This window comes from Mastigoproctus giganteus, chromosome 1 (genome assembly GCF_048544385.1).
Source record: "Mastigoproctus giganteus isolate SK-2022 chromosome 1, ASM4854438v1, whole genome shotgun sequence".
Classification (NCBI taxonomy): Eukaryota; Metazoa; Arthropoda; class Arachnida; order Uropygi; family Thelyphonidae; genus Mastigoproctus; species Mastigoproctus giganteus.
The window spans coordinates 66,098,816-66,126,380 of NC_143575.1; the positions used below are offsets into that span (position 1 = coordinate 66,098,816).

The 27,565-nt window shown below is 36.5% G+C and overlaps 1 protein-coding gene across 2 annotated transcripts in view; it reads left to right on the top strand.

The window, feature by feature from the left end:
- The first annotated feature begins 12,617 nt into the window (after window positions 1–12,617).
- Window positions 12,618–27,565, top strand: part of LOC150090865 (glycine receptor subunit alpha-1-like) — a 300,163-nt gene continuing 285,215 nt past the window's right edge. For both annotated transcript variants that reach the window (XM_090380406.1, XM_090380412.1), the window contains exon 1: window positions 12,618–12,792. In XM_090380406.1, coding sequence (XP_090236532.1) covers window positions 12,722–12,792 — 71 coding nt within the window. In that variant the 5' untranslated portion in view covers window positions 12,618–12,721. The remainder of the gene's footprint in view (window positions 12,793–27,565) is intronic.

Sequence of the window (27,565 nt, forward strand, 5' to 3'; positions counted from 1 at the left end):
ATTTATCATCACTTTGCTATACATAGAACGAATAAATTGACCAGTTCTAAGGGTCCGTTTCGCGGATCCCATGTTGGGAAACGCTGCTCTATACTGTTGTTGCTAGTCCCAGTTTCGGAATCGCTGAACTGAAGCGAGTGGTTAACAGCTATGTGCTGAAACCCTTCGTCACCTAGACAATCGCACGACTTCCAGCAGTCCGACACTATACTGCTACTATGGGGTAAAATGGAAGTCTTAACGATGTCTAGGAGGACTTCTTTACTCCGATTTTCAAGAACCACCCTGAAATGCAAATTTTTAAAAACAAGTGCGTTTTTTGCTTTAAACCCTCCCAAAGTCGCGTAAAAACTTAACCCTTTTTCACTAAACAACAATATATGTATGTGTTTTATGTAAGGGCGGCTCCTAGAACAAAGTTCGTCTCCGCCTTGTTGCGCTGTTCATTTTTACAGACTCTGCTAAGGTTAGGCCATATGTGTGTAGTGAGGAAGAAAAAAAGAGAGAAAAAAAAGTTTTTCATCCCGCGGAGGGAATTTTCATCGCCACTCGGGAGAAAGTGATAGGATAGAAAAAAATTTGCTAGCGAGCTTATGTGTGTGTGTCTGTAATGTAATGTTTTGTTTTGGCCTTTTGGCTACCTAGAATCCGCAATCACCAGGACAGTTGCTTCCAGGTACTCGTCCCTAGCCGCAGGAAGGCAAGGCCACCCTTGCTACAAGCTCACCCTCTCCTCCCTGAGCGAAGAATTCTCCAGGGAGGAATTACTTACTGAATGAAGAGGAAAAAGGGGGTAGGATGAGAGAGGAGTGGACCTCTCAGCCCAGAGGGTCCCATACCAGCCGGGTGTGGTGCGAGAGAGAGACCCTCTGGGCTGAGAGGTCCACTCCTCTCTCATCCAGAGCTAGGTAGCCCTAGTTCATGGCAGAGCGCGAAAAAAAAAATAAATAAAATAAAAGTGATTAGTGTGGCAAGAGGGCCATAACAGGGATATTATCTGCTCCGACTACTTCTTCAGTGATTTGTGTCTTCTTGGTTATTGATATTCGCTGCCAGGTAAAGCGTTTTTCTTTTAGTGAAGACATCTTTAGCAAAAGTCTGGAATGCTACAGGGGTATATGGAGTTAGAAGTAGTTGTCGAAGTGTGCCCGGGGTGAGATTGGGAAACTCTCTAAATAGCCGTTCTCTGTGATCACAATACTCTGGACATGTGAAGATTATGTGCTGCCAGTCCAGGCGTTCCCCCTCAGTAACATTGATCCGTGTTAAGTAGACCAAGTTGATGAAGTTTTGCATTTATTGCTCCTTTCTACGACCATGCCCATGACGCGAAGACAAAAGGTAACCAGATAATGGAGTTTAACGAAACGAAATTTTATGTAGTGTATGTGCTTAAAAAAATATTTCCAGCTCTATGGTTATGGAAACACCCATGAGGAATATCGTCCTTAGTTTTTAGAACTACGAGCAAAATAAAATTTTACGGTCACTTTGAGGGACAATGTGTGCCAATAATAGGAAATTAAATGCAGTAAATGCCGATTTACGAAATCCATGCGTTTCTGAGTATTTCATAAATCGGGGTCGTATGTTTCTATACATATAATGATGTAATATTAGGCTGCGAGCCGGAAAAAAAAAATAGTAAGTTTTTGTTACAACATGGTTGATGCATTATTTACTTAATGCATACATCACACGTTATTATCTATTAACTGTGCGTTTTATAACAGTAAAAATAAAGTGCAGTGAATGGTTTTAATAATTCAAAATCGCCGTTATGTTGTGTGATGCTTTGCGCCTCTAACATTCCTTCTGAAATCCGTCAATAACTTAGCTCCACGGTTTAGAACTCCAGATCTTGTATCGTATTTATTTAGAGATAGCGTAGTTTCGTCCAATTAGGAGATTTGTATAAATTATCTTACAAGCTTCGTCCAGCCTTTGTCGAGTACATTCTTCCCCTCTATGGGGGTTTGATTTAATCTCCTTAAGGTAAACAATTCGAAAGGAAGGTAGGATTTACTGCCGGTATATTAGATTCGCCTAGTTCACTGCGTATTGCCGATTTAGTTCATATACAGTATGGGGAAAAATAATGATAAAATACATGTAACATACTTTTAATTAAGAAACAAACCAAGTATAAATTTAAAAACTAAAGTAATGAGAAATTCATAAAATAGTTTAATATCTGATTCGTTGCCTTCCTTTCGTGAGAATGTCGAAAAAGAAAATTTTGCACAGGCGTTGAGAATGGTTAGTTGCGCTATTGAAGCTTAATATTCTTTATTAATTAATTTTATCTCTAGTTATCGTGATAGAAATGAATATTTTTATGCTTAATAGCATTTTAAAGATAATGAAAGTTATTGTTTAATTCAAGAAGTACACCGTATAGTTTGCTATCTGGATTCATTTTGGCAATGCTTTAAATAATACTGAATAAATTATTTGTGGTTCAAGAATTTTCATGGCGTCTCTAAAATTTTCTTGGCCTCACTAACGTTGATGCCATCAATTGTGTTGCTACAATTACTTGGAAAAAAAAAATAAATAAAAAATCGTAGTAGAAGTACTAGTTTTACAAAACAAAACTGTATTATACTGTACAGCTTTCAGTTCCTAAATCGAATTTGTGGTGTCAAAAATTGTTATTCGTTATGGAACTTTGTCTGGTATTTCTAGTTTTGTTGCCTCGCTTTCACACATTGGTATTATCTCTGTTCAAGTGCAGAAAAGAGCCTGGATTCGAACTTCCTAAAGAAGGGGAAACTTTTATTGCCATTTTTCTTAAAAAAGTGGCTGAGTTATTCGTGCGATGGTTATTTTTATTTATTATTTTTTTTTTTATAGGCTCAGTATATTGGCTCCTCGTGGCCATAGTTGCTTCGGCATAAATTCAAAACACGCAGTCAAACAAGAACGGTTCACTGTTTTCCAAAATCAAATTATTTCTTCTATTTACAAGGAAAATGGTTCAAAGTAAATGGACAGTTTCTGCATATGCTTGCAAATTAGATATATATTTTAATTATTAAAACTTTAATATAAATTTCGTTATGCAATTAATAAATAATAAGAAAAGAGCAAAGGATGGAAAGTAAAGTAGCAGTAGTTTATGCAGTATACCCCTTAGTTTAAAACATAATCTGTAATTAAAGTTAGCATTAGTTTTCCCATAGACATCGTTTTGTAAACAGCAGCCAGTAAGTGCTCAGTTTTCTTAATCCCGCAAGAGGACTGCTCCTTGGACAGTTAACCTCTTCCAGGCGAAGGTTGTATGGTTTTTATACCCCGAAGCTATGAGTTCATAAACCCGTAAAATAGGCAAGGTGGACCATGAACAATTTACAGACAATATTCGGACGCTTATAGTATTAGCTGCCTCTGTGAAAATTCTAATTCCCAATTACATTGTGCCTTCGTAGCGGAGTGGTCAAGCTCATGGGTACAAAAGGGCACCTCTTTGAGTGACTGAGATTCAAGTTCACTGGACTGCTAAATAGTAATAGCCATATAGTGCAAGGAAGTCACAGGTTTTTGCTGCAGTAGCCAGAAAAAAAAAAAGAAAGAAAGAAACGAGTAGATAATGAAATACAAATTATTTGCTTCCCTCCTCACATAGGTAACTATCCGGTTGACCTTTGAATTTATTCAAATTGTCAGCCTCAACTACCTGTGAAGGCAACCTGTCCAGCAAACAACGACTCACTGGTTAAAATAAAACTTCCTACAATGTAGTCTAAACCTCTTCCCCTGTAATTTGAATTTATCCCGCCGGTTTCTGGAATTCTCTATAACAGTGAAAATTCCGCCTTTGTTCATTTTACTCTCAGAGCCTTATAAACCTCAATCAGGTCATCTCTGAGTGCTTGGTTGCCGAGCTCTGCAGACCACATACACGGACTCTTTCCCCATATGGTCTTTCCCCTTTTGCCGATCTCACCATGCGAGTTGCCCGTCTTTTTGATCCTTTCAAGAAGCTCTGTCTTTTTTTCAGATGAAGTCTCCATACTTGAACACATTATTCCAAATTTTGTCTTACAATTGCCGTATACAGTGGGTCTATGACCTCCATATCTGAACAGGATAAGGTTCGATAAATCATCGATAAAACACCATGGGCTTTCCTCGCTGACTGTTTACACTACTCGGAAAACTTCATATCCGCCCGTATTATAACTCCTAGATCCCTTTCTTCCTCCACTGTTTTTAATTTAACTCCACAAAGTATATAATTTATTTTGGGGTTGCTATTTCCCAAGCTTAAGACCTTGCATTTTGCTACATTAAAATAAAGCTGCCACTTTTCTTACCATCCTTCTTACCTTCGGGTTTTTTCACCCGGTGTGGGGGGGGGGGAGGGCGATGCTATCAACTGTGCTACCCCACGAGGGCTTCAGTTGTCATCAAAACCTTCCCCTCGTACCGACGTAGCAAGTTCTACTATCGCACCGATTTCGGTTTCTGCCAGTTTTACCATATTTCCTGAATGAACTGACTCTGGCCATACATTTTTCACACGAATTTTAACGTTGACGGTTTTACTTCTTTCAGCGACAAAGCTATGATTCTGATACAGTGCACAATTGAGGAATGTTTCCATGCCTCCATTACTTCAGTAGATTTGGAATCAATTTTTTCCAAAATCCATTATAACGATTTTCTGATGTAATGATTTTTAAAGGTGGTTATAATGCCTTGATCTAATGGCTGAATGAAAGAAGTTGTATTAACCTAGTACAACTGTGGTCGTAGGAACATAACTTCAACGTTTGGTTGACTTAAATATTTTGGATAGTCAGGTGTGCTATCCAATAGTAATAAAACTTTGAAATCTAGACTTTACCACAAGTTCAATAGCACAGAACGTAACAGGGGAATTTTCCCAACAAAATAAAATACAGGGATCTGTCGATAATTTTTTTTTTTTTTTTTTTGACTAGCGAGTCAACAGCGGGGATTCAAAAAGAGTGGAAATATTGAAAAATTACATCCAACATAATAGCATGGTTTACCCCGCACAAAAGCTCAAAAATACTCTGTTACGCGAGATTTACCGAAATTCTCTAACCGTGTTAGAGCGAAACTGTGTTAAGTAAGTACCGTGTTGTGCGAGGATTGCTGCAATTTATCAATCGTGTTAGAGCGAAACCGTGTTGTGGAAATACCGTGTTATACGGGGGTTGCCTGTATTTTGTACTCGTATATTGTACTTTGGTAATACAAAACTATTTGTTTATATCAGGGAAAACAGATCGAAGCCGATGTGTCTGTAGCCTTTTTATTCAGTTTGCATGATATTCTAGCAAAATTAGAATCGTAAGAATAAAAAAAAAAAAAATAAAAAAAAAAAATGTTAGATTGGTTGAAAGATTATATTTGTAGACGAGCTTTCCAAATCTGAAAAATATTATATTACTTCGTATGTTTCAAGTTGGAGTCTTCCATAGGGATCATGTGTAGACATGTATAGAATCTTATGTAGGACGGCACCTGAACGAAAGTTCAACTCCGCCTTTGTATACTGTGATGGTTACAGAGCACTGTAGAAAGCCAGAAATGTTTGTAATATTATGTTGGTGCAGTGTGTTGTTGTGTTGTTCAGTTGTTTCTGGCCGTTTTGTCACCAGGGATCATCTTGGTCCTCTGTTATTTTATGTTTATCTCAACGATTTAGCCTTGATTTTTAATTAAAACTTTACTTATCTATTTTTTATCGTACGCAGATGATATCAAATTACTTTTTATTATTTCTTTGCCTTTGGATTTTCACAATCTTGTCTAAGCTACTAAATTACTGGTTATTGGTCTACAAATAATAATCTGTTGCTTATAACTTTACATTCAGTAATATTGTACTAACTTTCGCTCATTAAAAAAAAAAAACTAGAGCTAAGTACAAGAAGATGAAAAACAAACTGCGTCGATGCTATTTGTAGCCACTGCAAACCGTGCTGTGGTGCTACACAGTGAATTTCCGAATTGCGGGCTTCTCCTTATGCAAATTTCGGTATCCTAACCTTTATATAATAACATTGTTGTGTACAGTTAGGTTACGGAAACTGGCGAAAATATGAAACGAAAATAAACTGAAGTTTTCAAAATACGTGTAGCTCACTGTCCATGCATTCATCGATTACCCATAGGCGCGCGCCACGGACATTGCGGCAACGAAGTTTGCGGTCGCTACACGGTGAATGGTCCTGGGTTAATTTGCTAGATCGAAGTTCCTCTCTATCTCGCGAATCACCCCAGGACGATTACGCATTGCGAGATCGAGTGGGACATCTTTACAGCTAAAATGGTACCTTATAAGTTAGTTTCATACTGAATCGCGCCAGGAATAAAACTGAGAGTTCGCGAGGATCGCACGAAATAGCTACCAGTCTGCAGAAACATGTCAACATATTTCCAAACAATGTTAGGCATATAATTGCAATACAGTAGGGATTCTCGATCTGTGGGTCGCGACCCCCGGGGGGTTTGCGAGCAGCTTAAGAGGGAAGTCGCAGTTTTTTAAATTTTGTCTCTGGTTTTAAATTTGCTTGTTTTTGTTTATTTCCAGTGAACTATACAGATGTAAAGTTCTATCATTATTTTATTTCATATATAGATTAAAATTTTGTTATTCAGAGCAAATCGTCAAACCATTTACTTTTAATAATTAAAGAATAAAATAATTGAAAATAATTAAAGAAGGAAATATACCACTTATTTAAAAAATAAGCGGTATATTTATTTCTTGCTCAGCTCTAACCGAACGAAATCATTTTTTTTTTTTTTTTTTTTAATTCTTGTGTTGGGTCGCACAGATTCATTTATCATTTTAAGCAGTCGCAGTACCCCAAAGCTTAGGAATCCCTGGGATACAGTGATACTGGTGGTGATTTAAAATAGGAAACTAAAAGTGTTTTAAACCGGAGAAAAATCTTTCAAAATCCAGTCATTTATCAACATTATCGATCACAAGTGCCTAGACATTCTTTCTTACCAAAGGAACGTAATTTCTTACTATTGCTGCTAAACAGAAGGATATTTCCTCAGCAATTGTATAAAACTGTCATATCATGGCCACCACACAACCAACTCAGTGTCCACGTGTATTACATCCATAAATTGCATATGTTCTGCGGTAGATTTGCTGGATAAAAAAAGAACCGAGTTTCTCGCGATGGGGGGAGGAACCTTGCTATCTATGCCCGAGACCGGCTAACAGCCACGGAGTGAAAAATGCCCACAAAAATTCCTTCCGTAATCGACGGGATTCGAACCCGGGCCTTTTCCGTCGGTGTGGGAGGACATTGATTGTAACCACTGCGCTACCGCCGGACCAAGCAGTGATATAAAAGAATCGCGAAAAGAGATGCCATTCATTTTATACAATATGAAAGGCATCTTTTTAGAAGAATGTCATTAGAAAAATCTGTTACAAAAGGAAAGCTGAACTGAGCTTTCCTTTTGTAACAAAGTTTATTTTCAATAAACTTAGTTCAGTGGTTGAAATTATTATATCCTAATATTTTGATATTGTGTTTAGAAGAAAAGTATTTTAAGTCAAAAAGGTGTGAACAAAGAAGATGAGCAAAATATAAAATGAAATTTATAATAAATATTAAAAGATATAATAAAAATCTCATTCTTTCTGTTGATTTTTATTTACTTGTCTTGATTTTATATTAATACCCGAATTTGTATAGACCTATACTCAGAACCTCTTAAATAAGAGAATTCTTAAAAAATCTTAAAACAAGAAGACTCTGACTTGTCTGACTTTTATTTTTAAGGGTTCAGTTATAATGACGCCCTTAGCTTTAGTTGCTTGGCACTTCACGCACGCACGCACGCACGTATTTCTCCTTACTATGCTTGGTTATTGACAAAGTCTATCTGAATTGTATTAGTTTGTATTGATCTTTGCAATAGTATATGCAAAGATCAATAAAAAATGTCGAGACGATGCATTTTATTGGCTTTATAAGTAAATTTCAATAAATAAATTTGAGAATATGGTGAAATCAGTTAAACATTTTGAATTTTTGGAAAAATTATTAAAATATTTTGCAGAGGCTCCTTAATTTTCTAAAAGTTGTTCGAGTTACATATCGTATGATATAGAGGATTTTCTCTGACCACAGTTGCCATCAAAAGGCTCCTTAATTTTCTAAAAGTTGTTCGAGTTACTTATCGTATGATATAGAGGATTTTCTCTGACCACAGTTGCCATCAAAAGGCTACTTTTTTTAGCAAACTAGCCCATTTCAAAATAAATTTATTCAGTCAAATTTCAGTTGATTTTTTTGTTTTGTTTATTTAACCTTTGAATGGAAAGAAGCTGCTAATAGCTCAGTTAGGCAGTGTAAATTATTTACACGTATATCCCGTTAAACGCTGTCAACTTTACACCATGAATTGTCAAACTAATAGAGTAAGCTTACCTGCGAAAAGATCTAAAGCTCCCAAACACTTCCTAGTTCATTTCACAAATATACGTGGTCTCAATTCTAACCTCAACGATGTCCATTTTCACTTGCAGTCTGCCAAACCCCATGTACTTTTTCTGACAGAATCTCACTTATCGGTTGATTCAACCACTGCTCATCTCAGTTACCCAAATTATTCGCTGTATGATTCCTTCCGCCTCAAATGTGGTACTTGTGCATATGTCCGTTCTGATATTCCCTGTCAGAGACTTGGTAATTTGGAATCTCCTCTTTTCAATCTTCTCTGGCTTACAATCTCTCAACCTCATTGTGTCAAATTCATCTGTTGTTTCTACGGTTCTCCCAACTCCACTAATCACTTGGAGCTCTTTGACTTTCTCCAGTCCAACTTTCCTAACAGTGAGGTCATTTTCCTTGGTGATTTTAATGTTCACAACTCCAGCTGGCTTCCGTTTTCTAGTCGCACCGAGCCAGCTGGTCGAGATGCCGAGGCTTTTGCAATTACTACTGACCTTGCACAGATTGTTCATTTACCTACAAGAATACCGGACAATCCTAACCATGCTGCCAACACGATTGATCTTTTTCTCATAAACAACCCTTCTAAGTACACGGTCGCAGTGACTGGTCCTTTAGGCATCTCAGATCACAACTTGGTGATTTTCTCTTCTCCAATGGAGCCTTTATCTCATGGCATTTTTTATCTATTCCCAACCTCGTATTGTTTGGCATTACAAGAATGCAAAATGGGATGATCTGCGAGATTTCTTTTCTTATTTTCCTTGGTCGGATTACTGTTTCAAAACTTCTGATGTCAACGTTTGCGCAGATCGTGTCAGTGAAACAATTCTTGTAGGAACGCAATCCTTTAATCCACACTTCACTTTAAAATCTCGTCCTTTATCTAAACCTTGGTTTTCCAATAAATGTGCTAGGGCTGTTCAAGAGAAGAACGTTGCATATCGTAATTGGCTTGTTTCTAATTCTTCAGTGTCATTTTCTGCCTACACCAAAGCTCGCAACAATTGTAAAGGTTATTAATCAGTCCAAACTAGAGTTTGAACAGGCTACGAGTAGAAAACTTGCTTCTTGCCCTAATGGTAGCCAAGCATTCTGGTTTCTTGCCAAGCTATTGGCCGCAACGTTTGCCCATCTCTGCTCCCACCTCTGTCCAAACCAGTTGGTTCTGTTGTCACTTCAGCCATGGATAAAGCTAACCTGCTAGCATCTCATTTTTCTTCCAACTCGTGTATTAATGATCTTGGTAAAACACTTCCCACCATTCCCAACACGCTCCATTCAATGCCTCCTGTGGTCTTCCGTCAAAAGGATGTCAGAAGGATTTTGACGAATCTTCATGCTTAGAAAGCTCCAGGTCCTGATGGTATTTCTCCACCTGTTCTCAAAACCTGTGCTCCTGAACTAACTCCTGTTCTTTGCCGCCTTTTTTCACTTTCTTATTCCAAAGGTGTTTTTCCATCTGCTGGGAAATTTGTTCATATCCAGCCAGTTCCTAAAAAAGGGTGACAAATCCCTCCCATTCAATTATCGTCCCATTGCAATTACTTCTACTTTTTCTAAAGTAATGGAGAAATCAATTAACCGCCAACTCTTAAACTACCTAGAAACCTTCCGCCTGATCAACATCAGGCGGAATCCTTCGAATATCACCAGTGTCGATCCACTGCTGATATTCTGGCTTATGTTACCCATTTATGGCCAAATTCAATGGAAAAGTTCGGGGAAACACGAGCAGTTGCTCTTGACATCTCAAAGGCTTTCGATCGTATTTGGCATAAAAGTCTCCTAAACATGCTTCCATCTTTTGGTTTTCCAACTGTTTTTTTGTAATTGGTTATCCAGTTTTCTCTCTGATCGCTCACTGAGGGTGATGGTGGATGGTTCTCTGTCTTCTAACTTTTCCACTAATGCTGGTGTCCCCCATGGTTCAGTTCTTTTCCCCACTCGTTTCGTCTTGTATATTAATGACCTTCTTCCATCGATTGGAAATCCTATCCATAGTTTTGCTGCTGATAGCACATTGCATTCCACTTTCCATTTTGAGAAACCTTGCTCTGCTCAATCAGCTTCAACCTCTCGAATATCCGCTACCAATTCCTTAAAAGCCGATCTCCAGGTAATTCTCCAGTGGGGCAAAGACAACTTAGTTGATTTCAACCATTCTAAAACTCAGTCTTGTCTTATATCTCGCAAAAAGGATTCTTCTGCTTTTATGTTTATCTTTGGTGACATTCCAATTTCTAGGAAAAATGATATATCTCTTTTGGGGTTTACCCTGACTTCTAATCTCTCTTGGCACAAGCACATTACAAATATTGCTTTCTCTGCATCTAAAAAACTTAGTTTTCTCTTTCGCTCTCGGGATTACTTTTCTTCCAAACAGCTGTTCACTCTGTACAAATCGCAAATCCGCCCTATCATTGAATATTGTTCCCACATCTGGGGTGGTGCCCCCAAAACGTTTCTCAGGTTTCTAGATTCCATTCAGAAGAGGGCAGTTAGATTAATTAATGACTCGTCTGTAACAGAGTCTCTGCACTCGCTATCTCATAGACGTACTGTTTCTTCTGCATGCCTTTTCTACATATACTTCCATGGGCACTGTTCTTCTGAATTGGCTTCTATAATTCCCGCTCTCTCTTTCAAAACAGTCTGAACACGTGCCGCCACCAGCCAACATCCATTTACTGTCCAACTCGAACTCACAGAACCAACTTTTCATATTCCTCGTTTATTCATTCAACTGCCGTTTTCTGGAACAACCTTTCTTCATACGTATTTCCTGAAAATTACAGTCTATAGAAGGTCAATGTCAACGAATATCGTCTTTCGTCTCAACCTCCAACCCAAGCACGGTAATACGTACTATAGATTCTAATACATCTCGTGTTTGGGGTTTTCATAAAAAAAAAAAAAAAAAATCTTTCTAAAACCAAAGTGCAATTTGGAACTTAATTTCCAATGTGATATTCTTAGGATTGATAAAGCAAATGAGTTTATTATTTTTATCTGATTAACTGTCATCTTGCTTTATAAATAGCCACTAATTTAGATTAGCATTTTTCGTAATAATAGGAGATAATGATGCTATTTGAAAGCAGGAAATCTTATTATATTCCATTTTCAAAGGAAAGAATAATTCTACTTATTATAGATTTCTAAAGCAATTGAATCTCGTAAAAATAATAGTTTCCTTAACAAGTATAAATAAAAATAAAAAGAGATTTGAATATACATAAATACTGTATATTTAAATCTCTTAAAAATATCAAAGCAGAAATTATATGTCGATATTTTTCAATTAATTTCTATCGTTTGTGAGCATTTTTATGTAACAGAAGATTATTACCAAGCGTTGCAATGTATCGAATTGTAATATCATCATTATTATTATTGCAATCAAGATTTCTTCTTACAATCCTTTAAACGCAAGTCTGCATCAAATGCGTAATTTGGTTTAATATGATCACACTGCCTGTTAACGTAACATCATAAATACTAAATATCCTGGAATGGTTCATTAACATTTATTAAGTTTTAACGCCAGGCAAATTATATTTATCTAATATTCTCTTACTGGAAGATAGTTTCTTGGGGAACCCTCAATATCCTCAGAGAATAGTCTAATTCCTCTCTCACCTCTGACTATTTCCAGAGGAAACTGTGATCAGAAGTTTCAATAAAAGTATTACCGAGCTATCTCATCCTTACTTGCTAACAACTTTCTATTTTTGTTTCGGTTTAACATCGCACTTACTTTGAGACTACCATCAACCTATTATTTTGATAGCTTTAGAATGGCAGATTTGCTTTTCAAACGCCAAGAGAGTCATTTATTAGTTGAATACAGTGGTTATTTTCATTTTACTTCTTCAAGGTATGAATGTTGAAGCATTCCCGAGTGTCCATTTTGGATCAACTATCCATTTCCACCAATTGAAGTTACCAGTCTTAGCATTTTGAGCTTTAAATTGTCTACTATACGTCTTTGTCTACATTCACTTCCAACTAGATGGCTGTGGGTAGCTAATAAATCATTTTAAAATGCCGAACAGCGTGGAAATCCTTCAGCGCATGCGTGGTGTAGTCTGTACCTGGAGCATCGCATACACATGGATATGTTCTTCTTACGCCAGTTTTATTTACGGGCTTCTGTCATCCCGCCAGTAACGGCGTTAACCACGATCGAGTCACCTGTGCAGTATTGAAGCAGACTGGTTCGCTTCTGTAAGTTTGCTCTCATCATACGTGGCATGCTGTTCTCCGTTATCGTAGCCTTTTGTGTCTACACTCCAAGCGAAGGTCAGTTGGATCAGGAAGAAAGGTAATCGTGTGCCTGTTTAACTCTGTTTGAGCGAATATTTCTTTCGGATTGTAAACGAGTGATAGGAGAAAATTAATGTGTTTAATTTTATCGAGGCTTAAGTACGATGTTTGCCAACTTGAACTGTATAGCTAACACTAATACTAACTGAAGTCAATGTGAAAAGAACTTATCTTGTATGTTTTCTGCTTCAGTATTTTAAGGAGACAGAAAATAGGAGAAGGCTTACGAAATAAGAAATAATATTCTTCTCTTAATATTTAAACATACTGCTGTTCGAATCTCTTTCTTTATTTTTTCTTTTCTGTGCTTGATTTTTCGTAAAGCTCCATAGAAGTTTTTCTTTTTCTTTTTCTTTAAAAATGACCATATTTTCCGGTAATATTCGTTTACTTCATATGTTAATAGTGAGAAGTAATTTATTCGTTTCACCTCATAGTTGAGCGCAGAATCACAGACCGTTCAGACGTAGTATTCATTAAATAATATAATATATTTATTCATTTGTTTCTTTATTTATAATATTTATTTATATCGACTGATTACAACTTTTCCTATTATATCAATGTTTAATGCATTTCGTTAGTCTTATACTTAATGTGCTCCTGAAAGTTCATGCTAATCTTAATCGTAAATCTCTTTAAAAAACTGTATAAATTTGCTGTTAACATTTATTAATTTAGTAATACATGTCTTTCAATGGAAATTTAAGAACTTTCAGAATGAAGAATTTTGAAAATCTTAATGCAAATTATTTTATTCTTAAAACTAGTTTCGATGGAATCATATAACGACTTTCTCTGTAATAATCAATACTGGTAGCATATCGAACGAACCTAGAAACACTCGTTATATACCGGACACGCAAAGAAAATTTCTTTTAAAGAAAGCATAATTTCTGAAATTTGAAATCGAAAATTATACTAAACCCAAAGCACTTCTGTGCATTATTCTGTACATTATTTATACTACGATATGAATAAAATTTCTTGCTAGGGACAGTTTTATGTGCGGAAATATAATACTCAAGATGAATACAGAAATAAGTTCGGTATTCATCCTGTGTGTTGTGAACTTCCAATTCTTTCTGCTACGATTTCTCTGCAGAGCAGTAGATAATTGAAGAGAAGCTACTTACCTGCCAATGTTGGCAACTGATATGCTTGATATAACATCATTAGTCACGACACATTATACACAGTCGGTAGTCACTGTAGATGACATTAGCTCCTACAGTTTGTATGCAGTTCGTTATTACTTGCTTAAGGACAACTGAATGGTTATTGTGTTGATATCTGTTTAATGCAGTGGTAGTACAGAAGTGCGCGCTCGTATTTGTATCTTTCTTCGTTATAAGTTATACTTACTTAATTATGAGAGCAACTCGGATAAGCTTTATGAATAGTATAAAAATATTTTATCAGAAGTTATATAAACTTCTGAAACTAAATGGAGTTGTTTAGTTGCTGTAATATGAAAGCATATTACAGCAAGTCGTTTGTCTTTCTAGACTACGTGCGCGTAAATTTTCACTTGATGTATTTAGTTGTGCCCACCTTCCCTTTCACCTATGCTAATTTCGTTTCAGTGCATGGTGACTGTACACAGAGGATCTTTCCAATCGCCTGATTGACTGTTTGCTCTTGTGTAATATCCTCTATTAAATCTTTGCATCAAGCAGTGGTCTGAGACGGAGAGTGGTGATTTTACGATCTTTATTATGTTTGATTTTCATTTTATTGCTATCTTTTAATACGAATTAAGAAATAACCGTATTAATATAATCATAGGAATAACCTGATTCGTCACTGTCTAGGACAGTGGTTTTCAATGGATGTTCAGCGGAATACTTGAGATTTGCAAAGGGAGACAGTTTTGGCTTGCAGAATGCAGAAGTTTGTAAGTGTTCCGTTATTTTTCATTTTGCAAAAAACTGATTTACTAATTAAGAAAAATGAATGTCTAATTAAATAAGATTTAAATTAATTCATAATTAACAAAAAACATTAAATTAATATATAATTGAACAAAAATTTAAAACTATGTAATGCCGAATAGAAACGCGAATTGATATTTAATTAAATCAGTTAATTTATGAATTGATTACACTACTAAAAACGCTATTGAGGAAATAAGTACACTGTTATAAAATAATTTTTCATAAAGGGAGTTTAATTTCTTCACTTAAATATGCTATTATAAAATGTAACGAATCTTTTTTTTTCTTTGAATAAATATATCTGTTACTTCCGAATGGGCGTTGTCTCCTTCTGTGTAACTTGGCAGATTCTATACTTATTATAACGATGCTGCCTTTGCTCAGAAAGGTTTTTGGAGCTGTTTTGGACTTCGTTCTTGAGGTGGATTTGATTTTTTTAAACGGCCAGAGGTCGTTCGGAGCCAAGTATGTAGTGATTAAGTTGGGTAATGCCTTTTTGGTCAGAAACTTTCACTAAAAAATGCACTGTTAACCAAAGCAATATCACAGTGAAGAATTCAATCGCCGTTGCACATTAACTCCTTTTGCGCTGCACGGAATCTCCCAAATGCTTCAGAATTTCTATACAGCAAGCCTGATTGACTATTTGCCCTTGCGAGATGAATTCTTTATGGACAGTGCCGTTGATATCAAATAAATAAATTTACATTCTCTATGTGCTTTTTCTTGAGTCTGGGGGATGTTGGAGTTTTTAACTGCCTTTACTGTTGGTATTAATGTGTTGTTAACTTTGAGAAAGTGTTTTTATCGTCATATCCATAACCCATCTATCCGTTATAGTATCAAAAAATGATCAGAAAGTTGGCGAAAAACGTAGAGGTATTGTGTTTACCTTAAAACTGGATATTTGTAGACGACTATAAAAAGGTTAAAAATTATAAAAATACTTATGAAAGAGTATGACGTAGTCCTTTCATCAATTTATGATATAAAAGCACAATCAGTAAATAAGTTTTCAATGACAAGAAGCATGAAAGAAATATTAAAATTAAGGCAAAGGAAATAAAGTGTAGTGTATACATTGGTGTGACTAAGAAAGTTCACTTCACATTACAGCATTTCATTGTATAGTGTAGGTATCTAGGATCACAGAGAAAATTAACAGTGTGCTCCTCGTCCTCGCACTGGTAGGCTACCTTAAACAATTCCGCCTCAACATAAACCCAGCAAAGTCTAAGTGCATGCTGTACTCCCTGAAGAAAGAAACAACCATCTCACCCAAAATCAGTGGAGTTTCCATCCCGGCTGTTCCATATCATTTAGGTTTAGGGATTGTCTTTGACACAAAGCTGAGATTCAACTAGCACATTGACAAACTCATCAGTCGTGCGGCGCACCTGAAATCACGCTTTAGCCTGATTTTTCCTTAAAACCGAACATCTTCAGTTACCCTACCCATAAATATCAAGCACAGTGTGCATAATTAGCGTTATTTAAAATGAAATTATAGCATGAGGTTTTTTACTAGACATATTTTAGAAAAAAATGTTTCTAAGACGACGCTTGCAGCGTTTACGCTACTCGGTTTCTTATACGTGTTTCTTATCTTCACTTGCTTACTTTCAGTGCGGAGAATTTTTCTAAACGGATACGGATTGCTCCTACTCCCCGCCTCTTCTCCCCCGTCGTATCTTCAGCTTTAACTCTATAGTGGCATAAATTGCAAGTATTTAGGATAGTTATACGCAGATTTAAAGGATTTATTTATTCTACTTCTTTTAAAACTATATTTGGTGCCGTGCATGGGTTGAAGGAGATGGGGGGGGAAGGAATGCTGGAAACTGCTCTGGAGACTAAACATGGGTTTCATCACATCAAGCCTCCAATGGACTATCATCAACCGGTGGTACCACACCGGTTGATGATAGTCCATCTACCACATAGTGTTAATAATAGTATTACAGTATTATATTATTATTGTTATATTATATTAGTTTTAGTAGTAGTACTGGTTATTATTGGTATTAGTACTAGCAGTACCGTTCATGGGTTGGAGGAGACGGTGAGGGATGCCGGAAACTTTGCTCTGAAGACTAAACATGGGTTTCACTACTCAATAAACAAAGAGGTGGTACTGCACTGGTTAATGACAATCCGATGCCTACATCAGATATATACTAGTCTGCAATCAAGTAAAAAAAAGAAAGGTTAGGCAAGCTTATGAGAAGTCTCTGGCAAAGAAAGGCAGGAAATAATCCTTTTTATGTAAACAGTAGAAGGAAAGGATTGAATCATATTGGTCCCCTAGACAGGAATGGTCCAACTGCTGATGATCCTGCTCAGGCTGGTGACAAACATCGGGTACCTTGCATCTTCATTCACACGTCGAGTTACCTCGGAAAACAGATAGAATTAACATACTTCCTACATTGTATGTTGCTATTTATTAGAAATGCGGTTATATCGCATTTTAATGTGGTTTGAGAAGCTACAAACCACGAATGAAGCTACTTATAGCGGAGGAACATTATGCTGTCATTTCTATCATCTAACTGAGTAGACAAAAAGCAATTACCATTGGACTTCAAAATGTAAAAACAGTAATCTGCAGTGACACATCAAGATTTACCATCCTTTGTTACACTGGAAATATGTTTGGCGTTTTTCCAGAGTAATTTCTTACAGAGTACTTAACATCCACTACAAAGCATCAAACATATCATCGGTGACAGTATTGTGGTTTAATACTTGCCACTCGTTTGGAGAGATTTTGATTCGAACTATGTAAGAGAAGTGAGGAATTCTTTAAGGTCTCTTCAGTTTTCATGTAGTTAGCCGATCTTAGTCGGAGTCGGAGGGAGCAATGTTTATCCGTGAATTGTTTCGGGTTTTTTATTCCGGAGACGTGCCGGTCAACCATAACCACACTTAAAAATTGCGCAATGAAAAAAAAAAAAAAATAGTCAGGGATAAAATCATAGGAACCAGTGGATCGTGATCTAAGTAGTTAACGCGCGAAGGAAATATCCCAAAACAAAATATCCAACATCCGTTATGGTTTAGAGTTGTATGGCAACCTCTGCTGTTCGACGTCTTCACATCGAGAATGGTATGATGAATTTTAAAAACACATCATGAAGTACTTGAAAAGAAAATGCTGCGAGGTCTACCGATTTGTTTGGAAATTCAGAAATTTTATTTGAGGATGGCAATGCACTGAGATAATGCATCGTGCTGCACAGTTTATTTTTTTTTTTTTTATTATTTCGTATTAAATTTGTAAGGACCATATTGATTAATCACGCTAAATTATATAGAGATATTTAGATCGTATGTATAGCTTAGCTTAATTTAAAATAGAGATATTTATTGCCACATGCACTGATTTTTTAGTTTATCATGTGCCCCCTACCCATCATTCGAGGAATCGACCACTCTGGAATCAGATAGTGTCGTGTGTCCATATATTCGCTATATATAGCAGGTAGTCAGATATCGAGGAATATTCAGTGTGTGTACATTCGGCGAGAGAATGGCCCAATTGGCGTTGATATGGTAGTTTTGTTACGAAGTATAAACAAAAAAAAAGTTTTGTTTATCCGTGAATTATTTCGGATTTTTCATTTCAGCGCTATGTCAGAGAAGTTTAAAATTAATCATTTGAACGATGAATACAATCGTTAAGCGTATTTAGCAATCACGTCGGCTTGAACCACGGTTCACTCAAACGCTTATTCTTCGGTACTCTCGCGCTTCACCACTTGGTTGTATCGAAAATGGTCCAGCAACGAGAAAACATCCAGCCATGTTCATTAGTAGGTTGTTGATGTGAGAGGTTGAATAGAGAGTAAAATGAATCATGCAGTCTAACAGATGGACGATCACAGGCGATTAATTGAAATACAGTGCAATGGTGGTTGCAAAAGGGTACATCAAAACTCGCAATGCCCCAGATTCTTTCACAAATGTCACTATATCTTATAGTAGCAGACGACACGAGCCTCACTGGGTTGCACTATTTGAGTTAAAAACAAACTATATATACAAAAAAGACAATATTAATAATGATAATAATAAATTATATTTTGAATTCCTCGAGCCAAAGCTGCGATAAAGTATATTGCGCATACTGCATATACCGGCAGTATATATTATGAGTTCTAATCCCGTCTTTGATGGGATTAGAACTCACACGGTTACAGGTGGGCACAAGAACTCTACTGTTGGAAATTTGAAGAGTGGGAAAAGTTTTCCTGGTCCGATTGTCACATTTCCACCAGTAGTCTACGGTGTCAATATCGTAGGCTGCTGGTGGAAGCTGGACGATGTGTAGAGTGATTTCCTGGCACATGATAAGTTTCCTGATAACGGCGGATCAGTGTCTGAATGCCACAGCCTAGTTGAAGATTTTTGCCGACCAGTGCATCCTATCGTGTTCGCAGTTTATCCATCCGGTTACTTCTAGCAGGATAACGTGCTATATCACAAGATATGTAACGCCCAGGAATGGTTTCAAGGGTGACTTTTCTGTACTTCATTGACTACTCATTCATCGAATTTCAAACTGATTGAGCATCTGTGGGATGAACTGTTTGCGGCAGGGTTCCACTGCCATCCAAACTGAGGCAATTGCGGGATATGATTGATTCTTAGTGGGTCAGCATTTTGGTTGAACGCTTTCAGCCGTTTGGACTCCATGCACCTGATACTGCTTTTGAGGGCTTAAAGAATGCCACTCGATATTAGGTCGCGTATCTAATCAACTTGCCACCTAGTGTATATTGTTAACTCTTCATTAAATAATTTACAATAGCAGTGTTGTCCAGATGCTGTTTTCAGAAGAGAATTTATTTGATTGTTGCAGGAACTTTGACCAACATTGTGTCTCTTTATATTGTATATTTAAAAGATAATTTACTTTAAGAAAAGAGAACATTTTGAACATCTGATTGTGTTTCATAAAAAAATAAATAAATAAAAGGAAACTTAAATTGACGAAGCGAAGTAAACTGCAGTTCGTACATGCAATTAGTGAATCACTATAAGTGAGCAATATTGAATTGTATAATTATAATTAATAATATCTGCGTGGCCAGCGATAGTGAAGAGTTCATACGGATTACTTGCTCAACCTACAAAAGTTCTGTAGATTGTTTTTTAATATTCTCTGGCGCTGCGGATTTTCATTCGCTTGTCAGTTTAAGAAAATTCCCAGTTTGAGACTCCTCGAAGAGGCGAAGAATTGATTAATTTTCACGTGGGCCTTTGTTAGCCGATCTTAGCAGGCTTTGTAAAGCTTTTTTCGTGGATTTTCTCGTTTTTTGTATCATATTTCAAATAAACAAAGTTGCATTATAACATAAGCAGTTTACAAACACGATGCCCTGACCTTCGTGACTTAGGTCGCCTCGGTGCTAATCCAAACGTTGTTCACCCTTGAACCTGTTTGTGCCTAACGAAATCATGCCTAACGATTCCCATTCGCTTTGTTTCTATGGTAACTCCATTTCAAGTATGATTCATAATGTACAAACACGAACATTATGCGGCCTTTCGTGACTGTCTTGCATTTCCATTTATTCTTAGTCTAGTTTCCGTTGTTTTATTCCACTATTACCGCCCTATTATAATATTATATCCGTAAAAAACAACTTGCTGGAAATTAAGATTTGACTGTATATGTCTGGTTTCATGGACCCATTTAGCAGTAAATAACGAAATAAATTCATTTCTCTCACCGTATCATCGTAATTTACAAACTAAGATGTTTTCACAAGTTTCTGAAATAGAAATCCAATTATAATATTTGGTCTGCTAAATGTATTCTGAATGATGGGCTTGACGCTTACTGTAATGACGTGCCATTCTGCTGAAAGTAGGTACTGCAGGTTTTTGTTGAGTTTACCACAGGACCCACGGCCAACCTATTTTGAGCCAATGAAAACTGTGATATTCAAATATGCACTCCGGCGTGTAAACTTAAACTCCATTACAGCTTTCAGCAGCGAAGGGGCTCACGAGAGCGAACTCCGTTTAGCTTATGATGCTGAGTGCTTGAATTCTTCTAGTTCAGGTATGCATGCACTGTATCATAGCACTCATCGTCTAATGGCGTCTGGCGAATTCTTTTTGAGAATAGAGTTCTAAGAATGTCCCATTTTTGCCTTCAGAGAATTTAATACCTGCTTCCAAGCCATGTTGTACTTTTAATGGGCCACTAAGAGGCTACTGTAAATTCAGATTCTCTAGATTGTTCTTGTAGAAGCAACAAGATTTTTTCCCTTTGCCATTATCTGGAACGGTTGGTTAGAGAGAAAGCTTACATTATGCTGCGTTATAAGCTTAAGTTAATATTTTCATAGACAGTCAGGCATTTCATGGTACAATTGGAATATGGCTATAGCTTCAGCTTTATGTAGTTTTATCGATTTGTTATGCCAGACCGTATACATACTTGTGTATATATATATATATATATATATATTTTCAAGCAATAAAAAGCAGAAATAAAATGTTATAATAACGAAAATAATAATATTAATAATTACAATAAATATTAAGTAGCCACATAACCAATTAATGCCATCTAGGACGATTAAACATTATATCGGTCTGTATAGATATATATATGAGATAAGTAGATAGTGGTAAGAGTTTTTTTAAAGTAAAATATACTAGCTTATCGGACAAACCATAAACCATGGCGGGAACCCAATGTGACCTGAACCAATGGGAACCCAATGTATTTCGAATATTATATCTGTAGAAGTGTGTTCATGGGCCAATTTACATGTTGTGTTATCTGAAAAACCGAAATAACTCACGGGGGCGAGGTGCCTCTATTGTGCCTGAATTGAGGACTTTAGAAATTCCTTCAAGCACAGACGGGAGTCAAACCCCAATCTCTTCAAACAAGTGACGAAACTACTATACTGTCACGGAGGACTGTTATCTTGGTAATCTGAAGCTAAAATTGGCATGGTTTTGGTTTTGTTGTTATTTGGTTGCAAACATGGGGGAAAAACGGTATAGCACTCCCTCGTGCGTGTATTGAGAAACGAATTAGCTGAATAAACTATAAAGAGTTAACGAAATTTATTGGTCCTCCATGTCACGTTTGAGAATGCAGTTCGTGATACACAGTGTAGTATATGAATGTTGTTGTTGTTTGGTTTTTAGGAGCATTAGCAACTAAGGCCATATTGCTCCAGGATATGCGGTGGTCATTCCTTAACCTTTCCGCATCCTCCGTATTTGGTGGTGACGGGCTCGAACCCCGGTCTAATCAAGAAGCGTGTGCTACGCACTGCTGCTCCTTCCCACCTGGCTACGGAGGCGCCTAGTATATGAATGAGTGAAATCTCACCTGTTCTTACAGTTTTTGTTTTCAACTTGGCATTTATTGGTGTTCAGACATAAAAGTAAGTCTCAACAGACTAATTTCAAGACTTGCGAAAAAAAAAAAAAAAAACTATCTCTTTGAGAAAATTACAGTACGACTATTAGAAGATACGACTGGTACCTTCCAGTAGTAGGAAATTTTTAAAATAATAATTTAAAAATATATTATTAATTTTTAATATTAAAAATAAATATGTGTATGTTCTCGTTACGAATAATAATAGGTTCCAATTGGAAATTTGATTCAATTTAATTGCAATAAAATTCTTCGATCTGTAATATGACTTTTTTCTTCTTTTTTCTTTTTTAATGAAAAGGCATTCATGAACCTATGTATATCACTATGTTCAGTTTATCATGAGATTACCATATGTGTCGGTTTTCTGGGATTTATTCCGGTTTTCAGCGTTTTACTCAAAACGTTAGTTCAACTCTGCCGTGGTGTATTCTGATGATACATAACTCTGTAAAAACGGTCAAAAATCAATGTTGTGCTATGTTTGTGTGTTGCATTGTTTAGTTGTTTCTGAACACTTTGTTACTGGAAAGCCACAATCACCAGGAAGGCTGCTTCCCAGTACCCGTCCATGCCACGACTATACACGCACTGCCCTACCAATAATATAGGAGGAACGAGATCCTGTATCCATTGGTGGATAAGAGGCCAAACCTATCAGTGCCTGCAATCTCGTATCCCTGGTAGCCCACGTCAGCGGCACCAGCAATCTTGCCCCAGACGACTGGAAAAAGAATTAAATAATAATGAAAAATAAGAAGATTAAAAAAATAAAAATAATGAAATAATACTAAAAATAAAATAATTATAAAAATAAAATATTAATGAGAAATCAAAGTAATAATGAAGACCGAAAGGAAAAAGAAAAATTGTAGTCAGCTCCGATTTTTCAGTGCCCATGTAGAATCTAGCGGTGAGAGTGAGTTCATGAAAACGTCCCTCAAACCACGATACCACCGTCGTTGACTGTTTTCATCCAGCCGTGCAGTCTGGTAGCAGCTGTTCAACTGCTGTGCTCATTGTCGAATGCTCACCCATCCGTCGGCATGATGGAGCTGGAATCTTGATTCGTCAGACCAGGCGACTCTTTATACAGTCGTCCAGGAGCGGTGTTTCTGTGCCCAATGTAGGCAGAAGTGTCGATAACGGTCGGTTAACATGGGCATATGAATAGGTAGCCTACTCCGTAGTCCTATCCGCAAGAGCTTCCACTGGACAATGAGTGGGAAGCGGTTCTCTGCTCGCCCTGGTTGTAGTCTGCTGTTTGTGTCTACTGTGGGACCATGAGCCGTTTGTTGGCCGGGACGGCACGTACCAAACGCCGTTCACCTCGACTGTTAACCAGTGGTAGTCTTCCCGTACCGGCAGTTGGATGGTTGTGTGTTTCTCTTCGGACCATTCCCGCCATATCTTTACTAGGGAGATCCTCGAACAGCCGATAATGCTTGCGTTGCTGGTCGCCGCCTTCCTAGCGCCGCAAATCATTCCCAGTTCAAACTCAGTTAGGTCCTTCTCTTTCCCCATTTCACAGGATTCGTACTGACGAACTGACAGGCGCTGCCGTGCCGTCACTATATATGCTGCACTGTTCGGTTATTTAGCTTCTAGGTACTGTTGAATGCGACCACTTGTCGATACAGAGGTGGTCATAATGTTTTGGCTCATTAATGTATTTGTTTGTTATACCCATCACAGTTATTACGTCTATAACACATTCCTCTCATTTTTGTTATCACAGTGCCTGTGTCACACCAAACTGACCCAAAATATTCCTTCAAAAGGCACTGCTGGCTTGGATAATATACCTCTCTTAATGATAAAAATGTAAATTGTTTATATAATTGATCTTTTTCTATTATTTTTGAATCAAGCTATTAATAATAACTCCCTCCCCGGAATGGGCGCGTTACAAACTTTTTCCATTACCGAAATTCAAAAATATTCAATGCAATAAATACGTTAGGCACATATCAGTCTCATCCTCTGTCTTAAAGCTTCTTGAGTGATGTGTGTCTCCACAATTAATAAACATTCTTCCCATTCTGAATTAAATATAAATAATTAAATTGATTATGGAATTAAAGAGGCAGGTCTATCAAGACTGACTTGCTTACAAGTAATTTAATTCTTCTAAATGTCCTTAAATAAAAAAAAATCGATGTATAATATACACTGATATCGCTGAAAACTTAATATTTTATTTTTATTATTATTATTTATTTATTTTTTTTTTTTTTTGCCTCTTGGAAATGAGAGTTATGGTCTTCAGTCTTAAGAACATATCCTACCATACCATACGAGTATGTTCTGCTGGTATTCTTCAAGGAGACACTTTCGACAAAATTTTTCTTTGCTTTCCTCCATTCTTTGTTATTATCATATGAATATGTGATTTCTTATGCAGATGACTAGAATCTTTGCTACCTCACTCAATTCAGTCTTCCATCACCGCGCAAGATTTTTATTGCAATCAGCGAAAATAAGTAAATTTTACATAGAGGATAATATAATTTTACATTTAAATTTTAAGAGAAATATTTCTCCTAAAATACATTTTATCCATTAACTGTACAGTGATTCCCAATCTTTTTTTCACTCAAGTCACACTTTCTAAGTTAAAAGACGAATATTAACGGCACACCGAAATACTGATTGCCATCGAACTCAATGGAATTTTTCCTAATCTCGCGGCACACCGGTTGGGATCCACTGCATTAATACATTGTTAGCCTTTCTCTGGCTCATGCCAAATTAAAGGTGGTATTTATGTGACCGCCCTAGAATATAAACTGAAAATCTAATATAATTTAATATTCTATTTTAACCGTTAAAAAAAAAAAAAAGATATACAGCACTCTTAGAATGAAGATATCTGGAAATTATGTTTTCAGAATAAAATTTGAACAACAGTAACAGTTATTGTAAGAAAGATTGATTGCAAGCTCATGGGTAGCAGATGTGAAGATTTAAAGTGATAGCAATAAGATGTAAATATTCTCTTTTTGAATGTCATCCATGATCATTTTTGCCTAGAATTATTTTTCTATCTGACCTTCCCACTTCATTCTTGAATAATATTTCCATATCTGTTCCGGTGTTTTATTGACCATATCGATTTCATTTCCTGAGGCCAGTTCTTGCGTGCTCTAGTTTGATCTTTTTACAACTTAGCTACAGATATATTCCTTAGTTTACACCTATTGTATAAAATTCCAGCTGTGCCTGGAGTTTTATTAAGTTAAGTACAAGCCTACCTATTCCTGTAGTTTATATCTTCTTAGCTGCAGTGTTATTTTGTATGCTAAAATAGCACAGCAGAAAATTCAAAGTTTTCGTTTAGGAATATGCTTTAAAAATTGCTTAGTGTAGGTAACTAGCTAAAAACCTTATCTGCGTACTTGATTATATTAATGATATATCTACTTGAACCTTTAAAGGAACTCCGCTTGTCATTAATCATTTGTTCTGTTTTATATTTGTTTCTTGTAGGCCATTTAATTCTAGACCTATTCGGAGACAGTTAACGTTGCTAATGGGTCTGGACTAATAAAAGCTTCATGCTAGTTGCCACGTGCAAGATATGAACTGTCGCGATTTTTTTTTTAACAGACTTGAGTATTTTTTTTAATTGAGGGAAACACATAAAACCAAAATATTCATATTAGAACTAATTAAAATCTAATTAAATCAACATAAGGGCCTTCCATTTTCGGCAGTCTAACATCAAAATATCACATACAGGGAACGAAGGACAGTAAAACTGACCACAAAAAAAAAAAAAAAAAAAAAAAAAAATAGTACATGCATGACATGAACGTTCTATTGTTTTATCATTAATGGTATGATAATGAGGAAAAGTTTATGGATAGTGGATAATATTATTAAAATTATAAAATATATATATTTATTAGATTTTAATTTAATTAGCGGAATGATGGAAGATTTATGTTAACCGAATTGGATTATGTTTTTAATACACTTCAGGGGTGTGGAGTTTTTAATAAACTCTATATCCCTGAAGTGTAAGAAGACTATACTGTATATCAGGCCTATTACGTACCAATTCTGATGTATGCGTCTGAAACTTGGACTATGAGGAAAAAGGATGAAAGCAGAATTCAGGGGGCAGAAATGAGATTTGTGAGGAACATAGCCGAAAGACAAGATGCGACAAAATCAGGAATGATGTTGATTAGGGAGAGAATTCAGGTTGAAAAACTCCAGAATAGGATTGAAAGGTCCTGTTTGAAATGGTTTGGACACGTCAAGACGGTGAACGAGAGGCGTTTGCCAAGAAGAATGTTTAATTTACAATTAAGGGACAAAAGACCAAGGGAGGGGGAACCAAGAATGAGGTGGCAGGACATGATAAAGACAAAGACCGATGTCATTAAGAGAGGAGGAAACTGGAGTGACATCAACGACGGAGAGAAGTACACGGACAGGTGCATGGTGGCGAGGCTTCATACGTCGACCCGTGGAATAGCGAGACGAAGATGATGATGATAGTTACATAACTCACCCTGTACGGCCATAATGTGTAGATAGCAAGGTTTTTTCCCCCAGAAACTGGGGTTTCCAGCAAACAGGCAAAATGACCAGAGAACACACGCAATTTACAGACAAAATAAAAATGGGTAGATGTAATCATTTACAGGGGACCCTAATATCATAATTTTTTTTTTTTTTTTTTGTACGAGAAATGTTAATAGCATAGTTTGGGGTAATATAGAACTGGAATTTTGATTTGGAAATCAACAATTTTCAATATAAAAAAATTAAGAATCATTTATGAAAAAATGACACCACAAAATAAAAATCGCTTCATTTTCTAATAATTTGATAATCAGCGTTTTCCTGTTACACCTGTTATTTTAAAAATAATTCCTATAGGGTGTTCTCTGCAGTTATTAAGTTGCTTTTTTTTTGTTGCATATACGTATTTCATCTTAGTAAAGGAAATATAGAAGACACTAGTATCCTCTAATTACACGCTTCCTGCCCATAGTTGCAGTAATTCACATGAAATTCAATTTTTTGCTCCCACACATTAAATGAAAAATTTGCAAGCTGAGTTTGGACATGGTAATTTAGGTAGTTAGTAGTAATAAAGTAGCCTATTAGCCTGGCCGTATCCGTATGAGTATAACACTAATACTCTTATTCATTCGATTTCGATGAAATTGGACATTACGGCTTTAATAGGTTAGGTTATGTGTTAAGTGGCAAAGCATCTAAGGCTATGAGGCGCCAATATATTATGCCTGTAATTACTTGTTTTTTAGTCGGTTTGCTGTTTAACGAATGAAAAACCATGCAATCCTCGCATTGAAAAATTCTCCTCGTCAATCACGGAATTCGAACTCAGACTTTTTCCACCTGGGATGGAAAGACTGTGTTATATTCACTGTGCTGTC